The 18,763-nt window shown below is 52.3% G+C and overlaps 1 protein-coding gene across 2 annotated transcripts in view; it reads left to right on the top strand.

The window, feature by feature from the left end:
• NEURL1 (neuralized E3 ubiquitin protein ligase 1) overlaps positions 1–18,763 on the top strand; it is a 62,712-nt gene that overhangs the window by 21,507 nt on the left and 22,442 nt on the right. The window contains exon 1 of one of the 2 annotated variants that reach the window (XM_040992171.1): positions 11,699–11,818. The exons of the other annotated variant lie outside the window; for it this stretch is intronic. Coding sequence (XP_040848105.1) covers positions 11,785–11,818 — 34 coding nt within the window. The 5' untranslated portion in view covers positions 11,699–11,784. Of the gene's footprint in view, positions 1–11,698; positions 11,819–18,763 lie in introns of those variants that run through there. 2 annotated transcript variants of the gene reach the window in all.

Below are 18,763 nucleotides of genomic sequence, written 5' to 3'. Positions count from 1 at the left end.
CTAAGGGTCAGGAATGGAGTTGGGTGTTGAACTTACGCCCTGGGATTCAGGTGTGGTACTGTCAGTTGGTGTCCTAACTGCTAGGCCAAATGCATGTTTGCTTTGTTCAGGCAGAGAAAGGCTGAGTGGATGCCACCCAACTGTTACCGGGGACTGCTGCTGGAAGCTGGGAGGAAGGTGGATTGGTGTGGGGGAGGGGATGCTTTCATTTTTTATACCATGCAGATCAGTATTGTCTTATTGCTCTTATAAATTATATTAATATTACCAGTAAGTATTATTAGCACATATTGCTGTCAACCGTTTAAACACTAGAAACATGAACTTTCACAGCTCCGTCCTTTCCACAAGCAGGACTCAGGTCTGCAGAGTCCACCCGCCTTGACCAACTTTTGGAGGAGGAAATGCTTCAGGTGTAAACAGCAGTGCTCTAGTCTGCTTCCCCAGATGGAGCCCTGAGCAGGGCTGGGATCCATGGGCGCCCGATTGAACCCCAGATTTGTCCACTTGAGAGAGATCCCTGGGGATTGGGGTCCCGGCTCTACCTCTCGGACTTCTGTGGATGTCTGGGTCTAGTTCCTGTCTTGCAGCCTCATGGGATTGGGGGGCCCTGTCCTGCAGCCTCATGGGATTGGGGGACCCCATCCTGTCTATCACATTGCACCTCCCACCACATTTTGATCACCATTTAAGGCTCCTCTACCACCACCAGTGCTAATGGCTTTTAAAAACAAAACAAAATAAATAAACAAACAGATATTATTTGGGGCCTGTGCATTGCTGTAGCAGGCTAACCCTCTATCTGTGGCATTGGCACTCCTGTGGGTGCCAGTTTGTGTCCTGGCTGCTCCACTTATGATTCAGCTCCCTGCTAGTTGCCTGGGAGGGCACTGGAGTATGGCCTGATGCCTTGGACCCCTGCACCCACATAGAAGACCTGGAAGAGGGTCCTGTCTCCTGACTTTGGCCATCATAGCTGTTTTGAGGAATGAACTAACAGATCTCTTTGTCTCTCATCTCTCTGTAATTCTTTCAAGTAAAATAAATAATTTTTAAAAAGGCATTAATGATAGTAAGTTTTTTTTTCGGGGGGAGAACTATAAAGGAAAGAGAACTGCCTTTGAAATGTGTCAGGTCAACATTTTAGTGTATTTTCTGGTGCAATTGTCATGTTCTTATCAGTCATGCTTGTCCCATATGGTCAGGAGCCTCCTTGGTAGTGAGGTAAAAGGGCAAGGCGGGAGACTGTGAAGAAGTAGGCACAGCATTGCATGAAGGATCTCCCTGAAGCATGCATGTTCCGCTGTATCCACCTGTCTCCTGCTGCAGAGCCACGACCCGCAGGTTTGAATCTCTGAGCCTCTCTCGTAGATAGCCCCGAAACACACTCTCCTGTTGTCAATTTTGGCTTCTTCCAAGTGGAACATGAGCCCCAAGCTGCTTATGAATGAATTTGGGTGCAAAATCCTGGCTGTTGCTCCCAACTCTGTTCCAGTGGTTTTGCCTGTGACCAGGAATGGGAGGAAACTGACAGCTCTCTCGTGGGGACCAGCCTGTGGCAGATCTTATGCCTCAGCTGTTTCTCGGTGCGCAGAGCTGTGATTTGAGGTACAGGTGAGATTTTGCAGCCGTCTCCAGAAGGGTTTTCGCTTTGTCAAATGGAAGCTCTGTACCCAGGACACACAGTAGTTCGTTTCCTGCTACTTCCGAACCTGGCAGCACCAGATCTTCTGTCTGACTGCGGATAGCTGGTAAGGTACACGATGCGTCTTTTCGTGACTGGCTTATTTCACCCAGCACAGTCTCTTAGGCTCATCTGTGTTACAACATGTGAGAGACAGACATACACACCCAGAGAGAGGCAGGAGAATGAGCAAGCGTGTTCTATCCACTGCTCACTCCTCAAGTGCCTGAAATGCCTCAGGCTAGGCTGGGCTGAAACTGGGAGGTCGGAGCGCCGTCTGGGCCTCCCGCTTCCATGACAGGGACCCAGCAACTTGGAATTGGGAGCTGTGGGCAGAAATTGAATCTAGGCCTGATGATATGGGATGCAGGCATCTTGACTGGGGTCTTAACCACCAGGTCAAAACCCACCTTGCCTTGTTCTTTTTGCGGGGCTGAGTAATATCCCCTTGTGTCTGTATACCCCAAGTTTTGTTTATCTAATGCTTTGCTAATGGGCATTTGGACTGCTTCTACATCTTGGCTGTGGTTCATAATGTTGTTATGAACTTGAACATTCAGATACTGACCTGAGTGCATGCTCTCAGTTCTTTCTGCTACACATCGGAAGTGGGAAGGCTGAATCAGACAACAGTACTATTTTTAATTTTTTGAGGAAGTGATTCAAACTAAGTTTTATAGAATCAACAGTTTCTTTCTACCCTTCTCTTCCATGGTACTCACATGTGTTTTGCTAGTTTTTTTTTTTTTTTTTAAGATTATTTATTTGAGAGTCAGATGTAGAGGGGGAGGGAAACAGAGTGAGCTGACGATGGGAGCTGGGAATTCAGTCAAAGTCCCAGTGAGTGCTAGAAACCCAGTTACTGGAACCATCACAACTGCCTCCCAGGGCTCACTAGCAAGAAGCTGGAGTCAGGGCTGCAGCTGGGCATTGAGCTCAGGTACTCTGAGGTGGATGTCTTAGCTCATAAAGGAAAATACAGAGATACAGAGAGAATATCTTCCTTCTGCTGGTTTACTCCCCAAGTGGCCACAATGGCCAAAGTTGAGTTGATCCAAAGCCAGGAGCTTCATCCAGGTCTGTTTCCCATGGGTCCCAATGCTTTGGGCCATTCTCTACTGCTTTCCCAGGCTGTAAGTAGGGAGCTGGATGAGAAGTAGAGCAGTTGGAACAGGACCAGCATCCATATGGATGCTAGCACTTAGAGGATTAACCAATTGGGCCATTGTGCTGGCCCCTAACAGAATTTTTTTTAAAACCATTTTTGTTATGTTATTAAAGTCTAGCATATAACATAGTACATGCATGTAAGATGCATATACAGTATATTTAGACACATATAAACCTGTGAAACCTTCTACATCATCAGGGTAGTAGACATCTCTCTCACCTACAGCAGTTTCCTGGTGCCTGGAGAAATCCCTCTCCCCATCCCTCCCTGTATTCTCCCACCCCATCCTTGCATGTTCACCCATCTGCTTTCTGTCACTGTAGCTTCGTTTGCATGCTTTGGAGTTCTATATAAACAGAATCATATGGCAGGCACATGCTCACTCTCAGCTGCTCCCACTCCGTGTGACGGGTCTGTGAGTTTTCGGGGAGCGTATCAACAGCCCACTTTCTCATTGTCTGGTATCTCCATGAATGTCCCTTGCTTTATTTGTGTATTCACCTGTTGTATTGTCTTCAGTTTGGGAGTGTAAGTACTTAGCTTGTTAAAAGAACATGGATGTTGGGATTGATGCGATGGCTTAATTAGTTGATCCTCAGCCTGCAAGCTCAATATCCCATATGGACACTGGTTCATATCCCAGCTGCTCTACTTCCCATCCAGCTATCTGCTTGTGGCCTGGGGAAGCAGTGAAAAATGGCTCAAAGCCTTGGGACTCTGCACCTACATGGGAGACATGGAAGAGACTCCTGGCTCCTGGCTTTGGATCGGCTCAGCTCCAGCCTTACTGATTATTTGGGTAGTGAAGCAGCGGATGGAAAAATCTTTCTATCTGTCTTTCCTTTTCTCCATAAATCTGCCTTTACAATAATAATAAATCTTAAAAAGAATACGAATGTAGCCTGCATCTGGACATTTTTCCTTAAAAAGAAAAACCCAGTTAATGGTGGAGATTTTTAAAAAAGATTTATTTATTTTTTATTGGAAAGGCAGATATACAGAGAGGAGAAGAGACAGAGAGTAAAATCTTCCATATGATGGTTCACTCTCCAAGCAGCCGCTACGGTTAGAACTGAGCCAATCTGAAGCCAGGAGCCAGGAGCTTCTTTTGGGTCTCCCCTGTGGGTGCAGGGAGTTTTGGGTCGTCCTTGACTGCTTTGGCAAGCCCAGTACACATTTGGTGACAGTGTTTTGTAGCCTTGAAGACCTGGGTCATTCTTAGAGGCCATGTGGCAGACATCTGGGGAGTGTGAGCCCAAATCCCAGATTAGTCGAGTATTAGCCAGGTGGCCTGGCCCAAATCTTCTGTGTTCTTATGTTAGGTGTGGAGTTCCTGGGGATACCTTCCCCTTCTGGGGATCCAGAGTGGCTGGGACCATCTGAAGCTAGGAGCTTCCTCTGAATCTCCTATGTGGATGCAGGGGCCATCCTCTGCTGCTTTCCCATGTGCATTAGCAGGGAGCTGGATTGGAAGTGGAGAAGTAAGGGCTCAAACTGGCACCCATATCAGATGCTGGTGCCACAGGCAGAAGCTTGATTTGCTATACCATAGTGCCAGACCTCCCCTCCCCCAACCCTGCTCTGGCTTTCACAGTAGAAAGAGGTGCTGCAGTCCCCAGTGATGAGGTATAAATCTGTTTGGGTGCCAAGTCAGAGACCACTGTGGAGTGGGGAGTCAGTGAGACCTAGGGTGGGTGAGGATGGCTCAAAAGCCCTGTAGGAGGCAGAAGACCAGGCTACCCATACAGCCACGTGGGGCAGACTGACTCAGGCTCAATCCCAGCATGGCCATCTCCCTGCTTGCTCCTGGGTCAGGTGGGGAAACAGACATCTAGTTGGTATTTGAGCTGATTTAAACCCATGCATAGTCTGCTGCTGGCCACCCCAGGGCTGTGAAGGTCCCAGTGTAGATGACATTGTGCGAGGCGTAGAGAGGAGTGTCTGGTGTTGTCAGACCAATGGGATCTACCTGCCAGTGGCCCTCCTGAGAGTGCTGCGCTCAGGGCCTGAGTCCTGGTGTTGGGGGATCTCGCAGTGTCACTCAGCCCTACCTGCTGATGCTCAGTTTCTGAGCCCAAAGGTTGGAGTGAGAGGTGCCACAGTGGGCAGAAGATGACCAGGGCCAGGGCCCAGGAATAAGCCTGGGATGCTGGAATGGCTTGTCCTGTGCTTTGCTTTCCCCTGAGAGCCAGATTGGCTGAGGCAGGCGGGAGGCTGATTCCTCTGGGAGAGCAGGGTGGGCTACATTAGGCCTTGGGGAAAGGGCTGCCTCCCAGCCTTGGGGTGTGGCTTCAGCTGGCTGGGGCCCTGGTAATGCAGGGATGGGCGCTGGGGCTGGGAGCGCTGGCTGAGCCACGGGGCCTGAAGGTGTGAGTGGGCATGCGTGTGTGCGCCCGTGTGTTCCTGTGGCAGGGGTGGAGGGCAGGCTGGCTAGAGGCGGATTTAACCTCCAGCTGCTGGCTTTTCTTTTGATCCAGGCAGGCCTAGCTGCTATCAGGGGAGTATGTTTCCACAGCTCTGACCGATGAGGCTCACATCTTGTTCCAGCAACGTGTCCCACCACCTGGGTTTCCCCAGCTCTCCACCTCTTTCTCTTCCAGTGTCTTGGTGTTGGCCCTTCTTCCCCTTCCCTGGCCAGGTTGTACTGAAGGAACAACTCTTAGGGAAGCAGACCTTAGTGGCTTGTCACCAGGGCTCATGTCAAGTTTACAATTACAAACGCAGATGCTAGCCAGGTGACCAGGGGCCAGGTTTAATCTCCTGCCTTAAGAGCACTGTAATGGTGTTTGTATATACAACACACATGCAACAATAAATGGACCGTTTAGACTGTGCCCAGCTCCTCCCTTTGTCCTCCTCAGAGTAACTTAAATTCTCAGGGCTGTGCTCACTTCCTGCAGTCTTTTTTTTCGGCTCTCCAGCTTCTACCTGGGTTCCCAAGTGCTCCTGATGTGGTCAATCCTCCCACATGCCTGTGTTGGTACTGTTACCACCACGTTACTGCAGAGGCTCATGGAGCTGAGCCGACTGCCTGGTCACATCGCCATAGCGCTGACCTGTCTGACCTCCAAACCAGAACTCCCAACCTCCACCAGGGTGGCAGTGGTCGGGGGAGGGGCGTGGGAGGCAGATCCTTCTATCCTTCCCTGCAGGTGATAGTGATCTTATCAGAGGCAAATGTTTGCTTTGCAGCTGGGGGCTCTGTGGGTGTGGGCTGGCACACTCTGTTCTATATTCTTCCTTGTGCTGGTCTGTCGATCTGGTGACCTGGCATGGATAGCGACACCTCTGTCTAGCCCAGGCTGGCCCTGAGGCCCAGAACTGGGGAGCAGGAGCAGGTGTGTGTATGTCTAGAGGGTCTGAGAGAAACAAGGTTGCCTGGCTGTGGGCCAGTGGTGGGAGGGACGCCCAACTTGAGCCTGTTTTCTCAGATTCCCTTTCCGTCTCCACCCCCGCCTCTGCACCTGTTGCGTTCCCGTCATCCTGGGCGGCTGGCATCTGTCAGTGCTGGGGCACCTGTCCCAGCCTCATAAGACGCCCTCTGGGCTGCCCAGCTCAGGTTTCTCTGCAGCACACGGCTCTGTTTCCCTAGCTGTCCCCGTGGCTCTCCATCATCTCCATCTCCATCCACAGGATCTGGGCAACAGTGACATTCCTGTCCCGCCCCTCCCCTCTGAGGTCCCATTTACTGTGGTAGGACAATAGCCTGGCAGGTCGACCTTAAACCCCAAATGCCAGGTGACTCACCAGCTATCTCTTGTATCAAACTGTCTCTTGTTCTTTATGGAAAATAACCCCTGTAGCAATCAGTAGCTGCCTCCCAGCTCCTCCCACCAGGGCCACCCCTCCTCCCTCCCTGACCTCTCAGGGCTCCATTCACTTCCGCCACCTCAATCCCTTGTACAGTTTTCACTTCTCCCCCTGCTGATACCCTAAGCATGACACTGGTAGACATACACCCTGAGTTCCAGTCCTCCATGTCCTCTACCCACTAAGGAGTCTCAGATGTGCTCAGTCTTGATGGCCACATCTGTAAAAATGGGCGCAGGGCTTGCTTGTCTGATGGCAGGGGCCGGAGCCAGCGCTCTTTCAGTTCAGGGATCCCCAGATTCCCCATGTTCAGGGAGTTTGTTCTGTGCTCAACCCAGCTGTTGCTAGAAGGCAGGTTTAGCCTAAGCCTAGGAGGATGTGGATGAGAAATGATGCAGTGAGGGAAGAACCAGGTTAGGGAGCCCACTGCGAAAGCCAGATGGCACCCTGGAGGGAAGAGGAGCTGGCAGGAAGGAGTCTGGAGACAGGGATGGCAGGAGGGGCGAGCACAGCTCTGGTGGTATGGAGGGTCTCGGGAGAGTCAAGGGGCTGGGCTTCCTGGGATGGGATCAGGGTCTGCCACAGCAGCGAAGTGAAGGAGCTTGATTGCTGACCCGCTGGGAATTCTGCCAGAGTTGGGGTCCCCAGACCTCTTGTTTTCTTGCTGTGGCACCTCAGGTCCCAAGTCTCCACTTGGACAGAGGAAGGGTTTACCTTCTCCAAGATTTCTTTTTTGTTTGTTTGTTTAAAAGATTTATTTATTTTTATTGCAAAGTCAGATATACAGAGACGAGGAGAGACAGAGAGGAGGATCCTCTATCCGATGATTAATTTCCCAAGCAGCCGCAATGGCTGGAGCTGATCCAGTCCGAAGCCAGGAGCCTCTTCTGGGTCTCCTACATGGGTGCAGGGTCCCAAGGCTTTGGGCTGTCCTCTACTGCTTTCCCAGGCCACAAACAAGGAGCTGGGCAGGAAGCTGGGCTACTGGCATTAGAACCGGCACTTATATGAGATCCTGGCATGTTCAAGGTGAGGACTTTAGCCACTAGACTACTGTGCTGGGTCCCCCTTCTCCAAGATTTCTCCACGACTCTGCCAGTGTCTGTCTGGGCCACTTGCTAGCAAACAGGAGGTCAGCCTCATTGTCTGTCCAGTTACCTTGGTCCTTACTTAGAGTTCTGTCCTGGGATGTCACCGTCTGTGTACTGGAGAGCTCCTAGCCTCTGCAGCCACAAGACCTCTCAGATACGTTAAGCAAAGGCCTGGCATCCCCTGCAACCAACTCCCTAGTCTTTCCTTTGCGAAGCAAGAGGAGCCTCCTCCCTTTGAAGTTGTATAGACAGAGCCTGTGCTTTGTTGTCCGGAAGGTCTGAGTGTGATGTCTGTCTAGCTCTTTTTTCCTTCCCTATCACCTTACTGAGCCTCAGTTTTCCAGTCTGCAACATGGGTTGGATTCCAACTCTTGAAGGGATGTTGTGGGGTTAGCTAAAAATGATACATGGGAAACATTTAACGTGGTGCCTGGTGTGCAGCAAGATGGTGCCTGTAGCCTCTGCACTCCCCTTTTACAGTTCTTCCAAAGCTGGGCACATGGACACCACTTAACCAGACCATTCCTGGGGTCCCTGGCAGAGGCTTCTACAGGGCGGACATTGAGTCTTGCTCATCATTTGGCCAGTGAAGGCTTGATGGAAGAAACAGTAAAGAAAGGGGTAAGCGATTGTCTTGGCACCCCAGTGCATCATTGATCTTCTGCTCCCTGCGTTTTGCTTTTTTTTTTTTTTTTGAGGTCCTAATGAAGATCACAGAGGAGCAGAGTAGCTTGGGCTCCCCCCTGAAAGAGGGGTGTGGCCTCTCCCTGCAGGGGTCCTGGATATTGCCCTGGGGAAGTAGAGGGAGAGGAAGCCTTAGACACAGGCCACCACAACTTCCTGTTGAAAATGGAGAAGTGGAGTGTGTGAAACAGGACCCTGGGTGGTGAGCTGGAATCCCCCGTCAGCAGTGGGGCTGGGAAGGGCCTGGCGGGCCACCCCGGCCACTCCCAGTTCTTCATTCTGTTCTTGCCCAGGTGGCTGGCATGAGGGCTGCCGCCTACCCTGCCAGAAGGACTCCTGGCTCAGCAGCTTCCCATGCCCCGCCTCAATCCACCTGCTCCATCCCTGTGGGTCCCTTTTCCCCGAGAATGATAAGTGCTCCCTTCCCATGTAAGCTGTGTTCTGAACATCTGGTGTAGGTCATGATACCAGGCTCTTGGGAATGAGGGCATCAGGAGCAGGCCCAATACTGACAGAGCCACTTCTGTCCCATACCTGCTCATACCATGTGGGGAAAGGGACTTTTCCGAGAGGCAGGGCAGGCAGTGGCTCCCGGTGGAAGCCTGTCTGGGGTTCCCCATTGCCCTTGGGGAATAGTCGGGTGCTTCCCTACTATCCTTGAGGCCCTCCTTGGCTGCTTATGGAATATCCCCTAGGCTGCCCCTTAAGTCCTGTCAAAGCCACACCCCCCTTGTCTCTCAAGAATCCTGGGCTCGCTCTGGCCACTTTGCCCAGCTCCGCAGCACATGTGCTTTCATGTCGTGTTTTCGCACTGCTTTTCAGGAGAGCCTGTCCCAAGTCCTCTGGATTCCTGTTTCTGTCTTAACAGAAGACTTTTCCGGGCTGAGGTTGTGTGACCTTAGTGATGCCACTTGAGAGATATCTTTTCCATTGAGCCCGCCAAGAGCCATGACCTGTCTGTTGCAGGTCAGCATCGCGTGCCCAGTGCCTCGCTTAGCATGGGATGTGTAGTCAGTACTTAGGAAGTGTGGATTGAGTTTAAATAGCTGACATGTACCCCGGAGATGCTGGCTAAGCAGATGAGGGATGGGAGAGGCAGGGCTTGGGGACTCCGAGGCAGGGATAGCTCTGGGCACAGGACTTTTGCTCTTTGCCTAGGGCTCTAGGGAGACTTTGGAAAAGGAGTTTCCAGTGTTGGGTGGGTTGCAGAAAAGGCAGCAGTCATGGTGAGAGGAGGAGGCTGGGATGTGGGAAGGCCAGGCTGGCCATGTGCCAGGGCTCAGCCAGGTTTGTTAAAGGCGAGCTGGACAAGGGAGTCACGTGCTGCTGCAGGAGCAGTCTCCAGTGTAGTTCCTTTTAGTTTCCTTATCTTTCAGACCCATCGAGGGTCTGGTGCTGCGGCACAGTGAGTAAAAGCCCTGTCTGCAAATGCCCACATCCTATATGGCCACCAGTGTGAGTCCCAGCTGCTTGGCTCCAGATCCAGCTTCTTCCTTATGTGCCTGGCAAAGCAGCAGAAGGAGGCCCTAGTGCTGGAGACCCAGGTGAAACTCCTGGTTCCTGGTTGGCCTGGCTCAGTCCTAGTCTTTGTGGCCACTTAGGGAGTGAATCAGTGGGTAGAAGATCTCTGTTTCTCTCTCTCTCACTCTTGCTCTGTCTTTCCAATAAATAGATAAATTTTTAAAAAAAAAAACACTAAAAAGAAGAAAAGAAAAGATACAAACCTATCTTTTGGGGTTGTTGTGAAGCTTGAAAATGAATCCACTTATTGGACTTCGGATGGTGCTAAGCATACAGTAAGTCTCTTAAGGCTGGCTACTATTAGGATCATGGAGGAGTTTGGCTGACTTCCTCCCCATCAGCCTGATTCAGCCTTCTTCCCCAGCAGCAGCTTGGCACCTGTACCAGGGAGTGTGTGTGAATGTGGTGGATGTGTGATTGTGCAGCCGCGAGCATGTCTGTGCCCGTGGCATCAAGCGTGGCAGCTCATTCAGCAAGCTGTCTCCTGGGTGCCTGTGGCTTGGGCTGATGACTGCAGGTCAGGTCCTGGTGTCCACCCTGCTCACAGAATATCCCGGGCTGACAGCTGAGGACCTGGCGTGGGCCTCTGAGATCTGTCTGCTGTGGGCCAGCCCCTATCCTGGACGCCTGCTCTGGTTCCAAGCCTTCTGTTCTTTCTCCCACATGCAGACCCTCAGAGCAGGTGCTGGCGGGGGCAGGGAGAAGCTGTCCTGCTCTGCTGCGCTGGCTGGTGAAGGGGGTCTCACACTCCTGGACTGGAGTCCTGGCTCTGCCCCTGACCTGCTGGGACACCTCATGCAGGTGCTGCAACCTCTCAGCTCTACTTTGCTTCCTGTAAAGCAGGTTCAGTGGTGTCTCCTGCCATCCAGAATGTGGATTGATGGTGCACACGGGGCCTGGTGCACATGGTGCACTCAGTGCCCAAGGCTGCCGTCTGGGTGATCGCTAGGTGTGTACCACCGTTCTGTCCGTGAGTGTTGGGGAGCCTGGGTACGGCTGTGCCCGTGTGACACAGATAAGTCACTTGTGTGCATGTGTGTGCTAGTGGGATGGTTTGGAGTGGGATGGTTTGGACTTGGAGGCTCCAAGTCTGGAATCTCTGCTGTCCTGCCTGGGTTTGCATCCTTGCCACCTTCCAGGTGGGTGATCAGGCTTTGCCTTGGCTCCTTCTTGGTAATGATAAAGGTACCCTTAGGGCAGGGATGCCAGCCTCTCGCTCAGCCTACGGGGCCCCAGCAGGGAATTTGTGTAAACCGCTTGGAATCCAGCTTGAGAAAGGCAGACATGGTATTAGCCCTTGTTAATGGACTGCACTAGCTTAAGTGTGAACCCCTCGAGGACAGAGACCTGGTCCCTGTATGTAGCAGGAACGTGCTGCGGTTCCAGAGGGCGTGGCGGAGAGCCTGGGTGGGCAGGGTGTTTTGGTGTCACCACGCGCACCTGGCCCGAGCTTGCGTGTGATGTGAGCGTGCACGCAGGGCTGGGGCATCTCCAGGGTTGCTCCGAGCTGGGCTATTTCAGGAAGCCTCCAGTCTCCTCCTCCTTATGTAAATAAACATGACAGATCCTCGCCTGGACCGCGCCGGGGGCGGGGGCGGCCGGGAGGAGCTGCGCGGGCGGGCGCGGCGGCGACGGCGGCCAGTAGGGCTGAGGGCTGTGCTGGCTGTGTGGCCGCCCGCGGGCGGGGAGGGAGCGCGTGGGCCCTGCCATGCCGGCTGGCTGCGGGGGCGGAGAGGGCGGAGGAGGAGGGGAGCTGGCGGCCCGCGAGGCTCGGTGACGAGGCGGCCGGCCCGAGCGAGGTGGCCCTGCTGCCGCGTCCCGCGATGGGGGGACAGATCACCCGGAGCACCCTTCACGGTAAGGCCCCGGAGGCCGACCAAGGGGGCCGCTCACCCCCTCAGCCTGGGAGCCACCTGGGGAGGCCGGGGTGGACTGGAGCTTGTGCGGAGTGCTTAGCCACTCTTCTTTCTCTCCTTAGGGGGCTGAGGGTTGGGTGAGGAACACATTTGGGTGGTGGGTACCCGGGTAAGGAAGCGAAGGGTGTTGGGAGTGGAGAGACGGAGACAGTTGTGGCAGGTCAGGCAGCTGTCTCCCAAAGCCCCTTCACGCAGTGGGCAGGCTGTGCACTAGCCCAGGAGGGTATGAGGTGGTGGGGTACCCCTACCCACTTCTCCCCGGCACGGAGGCAAATGGGGTTAGCAACGAGCCGGGTGTGGGCTCTTCTGTGATGGAGCAGTGGGCTGCTTGTGGGCACACAAGTGTGCACTGGCATTCACGGGTGTGTACTTGTGCCTGTTCATGCCTGAGTACACCCATGCTCAAATGACAACCCCACAGCACCCACACACGGCTCTTCTCAAAAGCTTGGGCTCCTGTGGGAGACCGTACACTTCTTGGAGTTCATGTCCACGGTCGGACACTCCAACAGGGAAGGGAGAAGGCTTGCTGGCCTCTCCTCTGCAGGGCTCCGGCTTGTGCCCAAGGGCTGTAGTCTTGGAGCTGCAAGGCCAATGTGGCATCAGACCCAGCCAGGGCTGGTCTCTGCAGATTTGTCTAGTCTGGGACCTGGGGCTTCCCTACGGATGGACACAGTCATCCTGCGCTATGTCCTCCTGGGACATCCCTGCCCTGCTCCTCTCAGTCAGGGCCTTGGGACATGTGGTAGCCGTGCCTGCTGGGTTCCCTGGGGGGAGAGGCCCAGGTAGGGCAGAGGATGCTGGCAGGAGCAAGCGGCTAGCCCTGGCTGGCTCTGGCCTTCATGTGCCTTCTGTCTTCCAGCTCAGTATCCTGGGAACGTGATCTCTAATTTAAAAAAAGAAGAAGAAGAAGAAGAAAAAGTCAGGGAAAAACATGGGAAACGCAAACCATTGGCTCTCTTAAAAGGAAATGAATTTTGTCTTAGGCCTAGAGGGCCAAGTGACAGATGGAAGGTCCTGGAAGACACATAATCCGGAGCCAGCCACAGGGCAGTGCCAATGGCCTGGGCTTGGTCCGAGGCTGGGTGTGGCTGACCTGAGCCTGGCCCTATGCATCTCTTGGGCCATGGCACAGGGCCTGGAGTGACTGGAGTCTTGGTGAGCCCAGAGATTGGGAAGGATGGAGAGGTCCTCAAAGTAATCCAGGACACAGCATGCTGCCTCTGGCTCCCGTGGAATGTGAAGACCCTGAGGCCACCTGCCTCATCACAAGGGTCTTAAGGAGCTTCAGTTTTCTTCTCTGTCATTGATCTAATTCTGGGGCCATGTCAGTTGAGAGCTTAAAGTGGGGGCTTTAAAATCCAAATGAGCGGCAGTCATCCTTTCCTCCTCCTGTGTATGTCCCCATGTCTCCGTGGCAGGGATGTAGCACAGCTGTAAGTGCTAATCCAACCCATCTCCCTGGATGGTGCTGTCTCTAAAGCCGGCCCTAGCTGCTGTCTCAGCCAGCTGCCTGCAGAAGCTAGACATGCAGAGGGTTGGTGCTGTGCTGGTACCCGCACAGCCCCTGGCCAGAACCTCCTACATGCTCTTCTTCATGTGGAGTGCCCCACATGCCCACACTTGTCCATGTGTGCTGGCTGGCCCCCTGGTCTGGTGTCACCGTCTTCTGGCAGGTAATCCAGGACCAGTGGGAGCCACAGGGAGCTTGGCTCCTGCCTAGGGTGCTATCAGCCCTCCAGGACTCCTGGGCCTCCTCAGCTGCATTTCCATGGTGGCCTTGGGCTTTGCATTTATTTCAGGTTGAAGAGTTTGAATTGCTGGCTCACAGCAAGGATGGGAGGTGACAATGATAGGCAGGGATGCTGTTGGGGGTGGAGACTCAGCCCGGGCTGTGTTGGCGAACATGACTTGACCATCTGTGTTTCTGGTATATACACGTGTGTAGGTTGTGTGCACCTGTATGAGGGACCTTCCTCTGTGTACTGCAGAGCTGTGTGCTGCCATGCCTACTTTTCATAAGGGATGCTCCATGCCTGTGGTGCCCATGTGTACGACTGTGTGCTGTGTGTGATGTGGTGTGTATCTCTGTGTGTAGTGTATGTGTATGTATATATGGCATGCATTGGTGTGCATCTGTGTATGATGTGTACAATATGTGTGTATCTGATCTGTGTGGAATATGGGTATCTATGTGTCTGTACGGTGTATGTGTGGAATGTGTGGCAGGTGTGTGTGTGTACACTGTGTGGTGTACACATATTCATAGTATGTTTGACATGTGTTGTTTGTATCTCTGTGTGGTCTTGTAGTGTAGTATGTGTGTTTATGTGATGTATCTATGTGCATGGAGATGGTCGCACATGTTGTAAGTAGAATTTGTATCGATTATATGTGCATCTCTGCATATGGTACATGTGTTTGTTATCTATGTGTATAGCATGTGTTGTGTGTGCATGGGGAGTATGAGGAGTGTGTGCCATGAGTTGTGTGGTGTCTGTGTCTTTGTGTGTCTACATCTGTGTGTGTAGCGTTGTGTGGAGTGTGTGTCATCTGTATATCTCTGTATGCACTGTGAGTAATGTGTGTGCCTTGTGATGTGTGTATTTATATGTGTTGTGCATGTTGTATGTGTTTCATGTGTGGAGTGTAGGATGCTGTATGCATTATGTATATGTACTATGTGTGATATGTAGTATGTACTATGTGTTGTATAATGCACAGTGTGTATGTTGTATGCATATAGTGTTTGTGTTGTGTATATGTAACACACTAGCATGTATGTAATATACAGCAATGTATAGTCGTGTAATATGGTGTATATGTAATATGTGTGGTGTTGTATGTTGCATGTGTGTGGTATTTGTGGGTAGTGTGTGTTGTGTGTACTGTGTTGTATGTGGTGTATATAGTGTGGTGTATGTGTAGTGCATAATGTGTATGTAGTATTGTGAGGTGTTTTGTGTAGTATGTGGTGTGTATGTAGCGTGTTGTATGTGGTGTGCATGTAACATGTAATGTATGTGGTGTGTATGTGGTGCATGTGTAGTATGTGGTATGCATGTAGCATTGTATATGTAGTGTGTTGTATGTGATGTGTATATGTGTGGTGCATGTGTTTTGTGTGATGTACATGTAATATGCATGTGATGTTTGGGTAGTGTGTGTGGTTTTTATGTAGTGTGTATAGTCCATTGCATGTGACATATATATTTGCGGTGCATTGTTATATGTGACATACATGTAACTTGAGTTGCACATGTAGTATGATGTGTTACATGTATGTATGTTGTGCATAGCGTGTGATGTGTGTAACATGTGTGGTATTTACATAGTATGGTGTGTGTAGTATGTTATGTGTAATGTATGCTTTATGTGGTGCTCATATATGTGGTAAATGTTGGTGTATGCGTTGTGTGTATGTGGTGCATGTGGTTGTGGTGAGGGGCAGATGGCAAGGACCTTGGCTCACCATGGGGAGATAGTTCCCTTCTGGAAAATGACTTAGCAGTTCCAGCTTTGGTTCTCTCTGGGCTGCAGCCTCTGGATCAGGGTGTGGGCCACTTGGCAGCAGCAGCCACCCTGGGGGACGCCCTCATTCCCTCCCTCATCCTCAGTCCTTGCTTCTGCCTTGTCCTCGTCCCTCCCTTCTTCCTGGTCCTTCTTTAGGAGAGGTGGACCGTGCCTGACCTGGGTCTCAGTATACTGGGCCAGGCTTACTGGTGCAGGGGCCACTGCCCTGGTCAGAAAGGGGCTGGTAGGCTGTGGCCCTGAGAGAAAGAAGTAACTGCCTAACGTCACCTGACTAGTACCCCTGCAGCTGTATCCCGTTTCTGCTGAGGCTCCTGAATGCCCCAGCAGGTGGCAGGGAGGAGGCTACCTATATGCCCTGGTGAGAGCCAAGATTAGCACAGAGGGAGCCCTGGGGGCTGAGGCCAAGGTGAGTCCCCCCAGCAGCTGCAGGTGTGTGGGTGACCTATGCGTGCATGAGTACCCATCCCACCTGGGCCATGAGCTCTGGGAGAGTGGATGTGGGCTGCGGGTACACCACAGGTGCTTTGTTGGTAAGGACTAGGGTTAGGCCCTGTTTGCTGCTCTGTGGGTGGCTGGAACACCAGAAAGGGCCTTCAGGGGGCAGTGATAAAAGAGACTTCAACAAGGTGAGACCCCTGTTGGGTGACAAGGTTGGTCAATGTGTAGGGAGAAAGGGAAGGAATTGAGGAATTGTGGGGTGACAGCAGAGTGGGGGAGGAGGATGCTGGGTGTCACAGCTGTGAGCACATCTGGCTGCTGAATGTGGCAAGAATTGAGATGTCGCAGGGTAAGTGACAGCAAGGGGCTTAGCGTGGAGATTAACATGGCTGTGAAGGGGCCAGTCCCGCCCAGTCCCTGCTCTTCTTTCACCTGTGTGGTTATCATGGATTTGCGGCAGGACTTGCTGTGAGCATAGCTGCCCCCATGACTTGCACCTGGGGCATCAGTGTTACACAGAGGCGTATAGATCGGGGCAGCAGGGGATCCTGTGGGGGCTGGCCTGGGAGGAGAGTTCATGTAGAGGAGAGAGGACCATAGAGGAATCTGCATGGCATAATGCCACAGATCTGGATATAGAGCCCACTGCCACTGCTACCAGTCATGTGATCCTTGTGGAGTCAGTAGCTCTCAGAGCCTCTGCTTCTTTAACTATGAATTGGGACTATGGATCTTGCATTCATTATCCACTCATGCATAGCAAATTGCCCCAAAGCTTAACAGCTTATAACAACAGCACTGAATTTTCTCCCAGTTTCTGTGGGTCAAGAAGCTTGGCCTCCTTTCTCCAGCTGTCTCTGGCCGAAGTCTCTCAGGATGGTGCAGCAGGGCCTCTGGCCGGAGCTGCGGTGTTGCATGAAGCTGGCCTGCAGGGAGCCATCTGCAAGCTTCCTCAGAGCCTTGTCAACTGTCCCTGGTCCTTTGCTGCTTGCATTTTTCCCCTCTGGATATGGCAGCTGGCCTCTCCCAGAGAAATCAGTTCATGAGAAGCAAGAGAGAGTGTCATCCAGACAGAAGCCAGAGCCTTTTTTTTTTTAAAGATTATTTATTTTTTTATTTAATGGAAATGTAGAGAACTCTTTCATCCTTTGGTTTATTCTCCAAGTGGCTGCAGTGGCTGGGGTTGGGCAAATCTAAAGCTGGGAACCAGAAGCTTCTTCTGGGTCGCTTACACGGAGCTGTCATCTGCTACTTTTCCAGGTCATAAGCAGGTGGAGGCTTAGCTTGATATACCATGGCGCTGGCCCCAACCACAGTCGTTTTATAAGCTGGTCTTGGGAACAGCACCCCACAACTGTGGTGCATTCTACTCACTAGAGGCTAACGGTTGGGTCCAACCCATACTCAAGGGGAAGGGTGTGAATGCCAGGAGCTGCATGTGGAGATCACTGGGGCTGCTTCCTGCAGAAGGCTGCCTCTCAGGGACTGGGAAAGTGAGGCCAGGGCGTAAGGTACAGTGGCTGAAAGCCAGAGTAAGCCCTCTTGGTCTTGTCTGCCTTTTTTTCTCCTATATCAGGTGGGGGGCTATCCCTAACAGGGCTGTGGTGGAATCTGGTGTGTGGGACCTGTTTACTGGCCAGGGAAGGGCAAGGCTCCGTTTGGTCTCTTCTTTGTTTTATTTCTCCCCTGGACGCACCAGGAAGGGCAGTGCATGAGGGAGAGCCCTCTGAATACATGCTCACAGCTAGGGCTTTGGTGGGCGACTCAGACACTGGCAAGTCCTTCAGCAGCTTTTCTGGAGCCCCTGCCATGTGCGCTGAGCATGTGAGAAAGGCAGTGGGCACTGGCCCCAGGAAGCTGCTGGTCTGTTCTGGACTTGGAAAGACACAGAGAACCCTGCAGCCTTTCCTAGACAGAAAACTGCCTCTGCAGAGCACAGAAACTACCCCGAAAGACTCCTCCTCTTTGATGAGGCTGGCATGTGACCACAGCCAGTCTGGATGTGTGGCACAGTGCATCCCTTGGGGCCCTGAAACAGCCGGGGTTGAAAAGGCTGCTTTGTGGTGGGTGCTGTGTTATGGGGAGAAGATAGGGAACCCGAGGCTCATGGTGGGTCCTTAGTCCAGGCTGAGGGTTAGAAGGACATGTGGGAGATACCAGGTTCTGCAGAGCGAGCAGGAGAAAGGCAGGTACCCAGGTGGGAAGAGAAAGAAAAGGATTCCACAAGGGAAATGAGACTATGCCAAGCCTAGAGCAAGAGTCATGTAAGGGAGATTGGCCTCTTGGAGAAACCAGAGAAATTAACCATCTGCCCTGTTTTATAGACAAGTCTATCACCCAAGCCATCTCCTCATTGTCCTTCCTAGGGTCAGGAATCCCCACCCTTTGAAGCAGTCCTCCAAAACCGTCCCCCCCCCCCTTAAAGATTTATTTATTTGAAAGGTGCGGAGAGAGAGATCTTCCATCTGTTGGTTCACTCAGGTGGCTGCAGCAGCCTGGGCTGGGGCAGGCTAAAGCCAGGAGCCAGGAAGCAGGTGTCCCACATGAGGGGCAGGGAGCAAGCACTTGGGCCATCTTCCTGCTTTTTCAGGTGCAGGGAGCTGGATGGGAAGCAGAATGGCCAGGACTTGAACCAATGCTCTGATTTAGGGTAGCTAACTGGCAGTTTAACATGCTGTGCCATAGTGCTGGCTCCCAGCCCCCACTAGATTCTCTCAGAAGGAACCCTGTTCAATTAATACGTGCAAACTAGACCATGCCAGAGTCCTCAGAGCAGTCTAAGAAGAGGGAGGTGTTTTGAGGTCAAAGAAGACTGGCTGTGTCTGGCCTTCTACTGGGCTGGTGTAAGCTAGCCATTTCCTGTGCTAGTGCTTGTGGCTTTTACAAAGGAGGGAAAAAGCCCTTCTGTTGGGGT

The sequence above is a fragment of the Ochotona curzoniae genome, unplaced genomic scaffold (genome assembly GCF_017591425.1).
Source record: "Ochotona curzoniae isolate NIBS_2020 unplaced genomic scaffold, NIBS_Ocur_1.0 contig_66, whole genome shotgun sequence".
NCBI lineage: Eukaryota > Metazoa > Chordata > Mammalia > Lagomorpha > Ochotonidae > Ochotona > Ochotona curzoniae.
The sequence above is the reverse complement of the archived record's forward strand: the minus strand, read 5'-3'. Positions and strand labels throughout refer to the sequence as shown.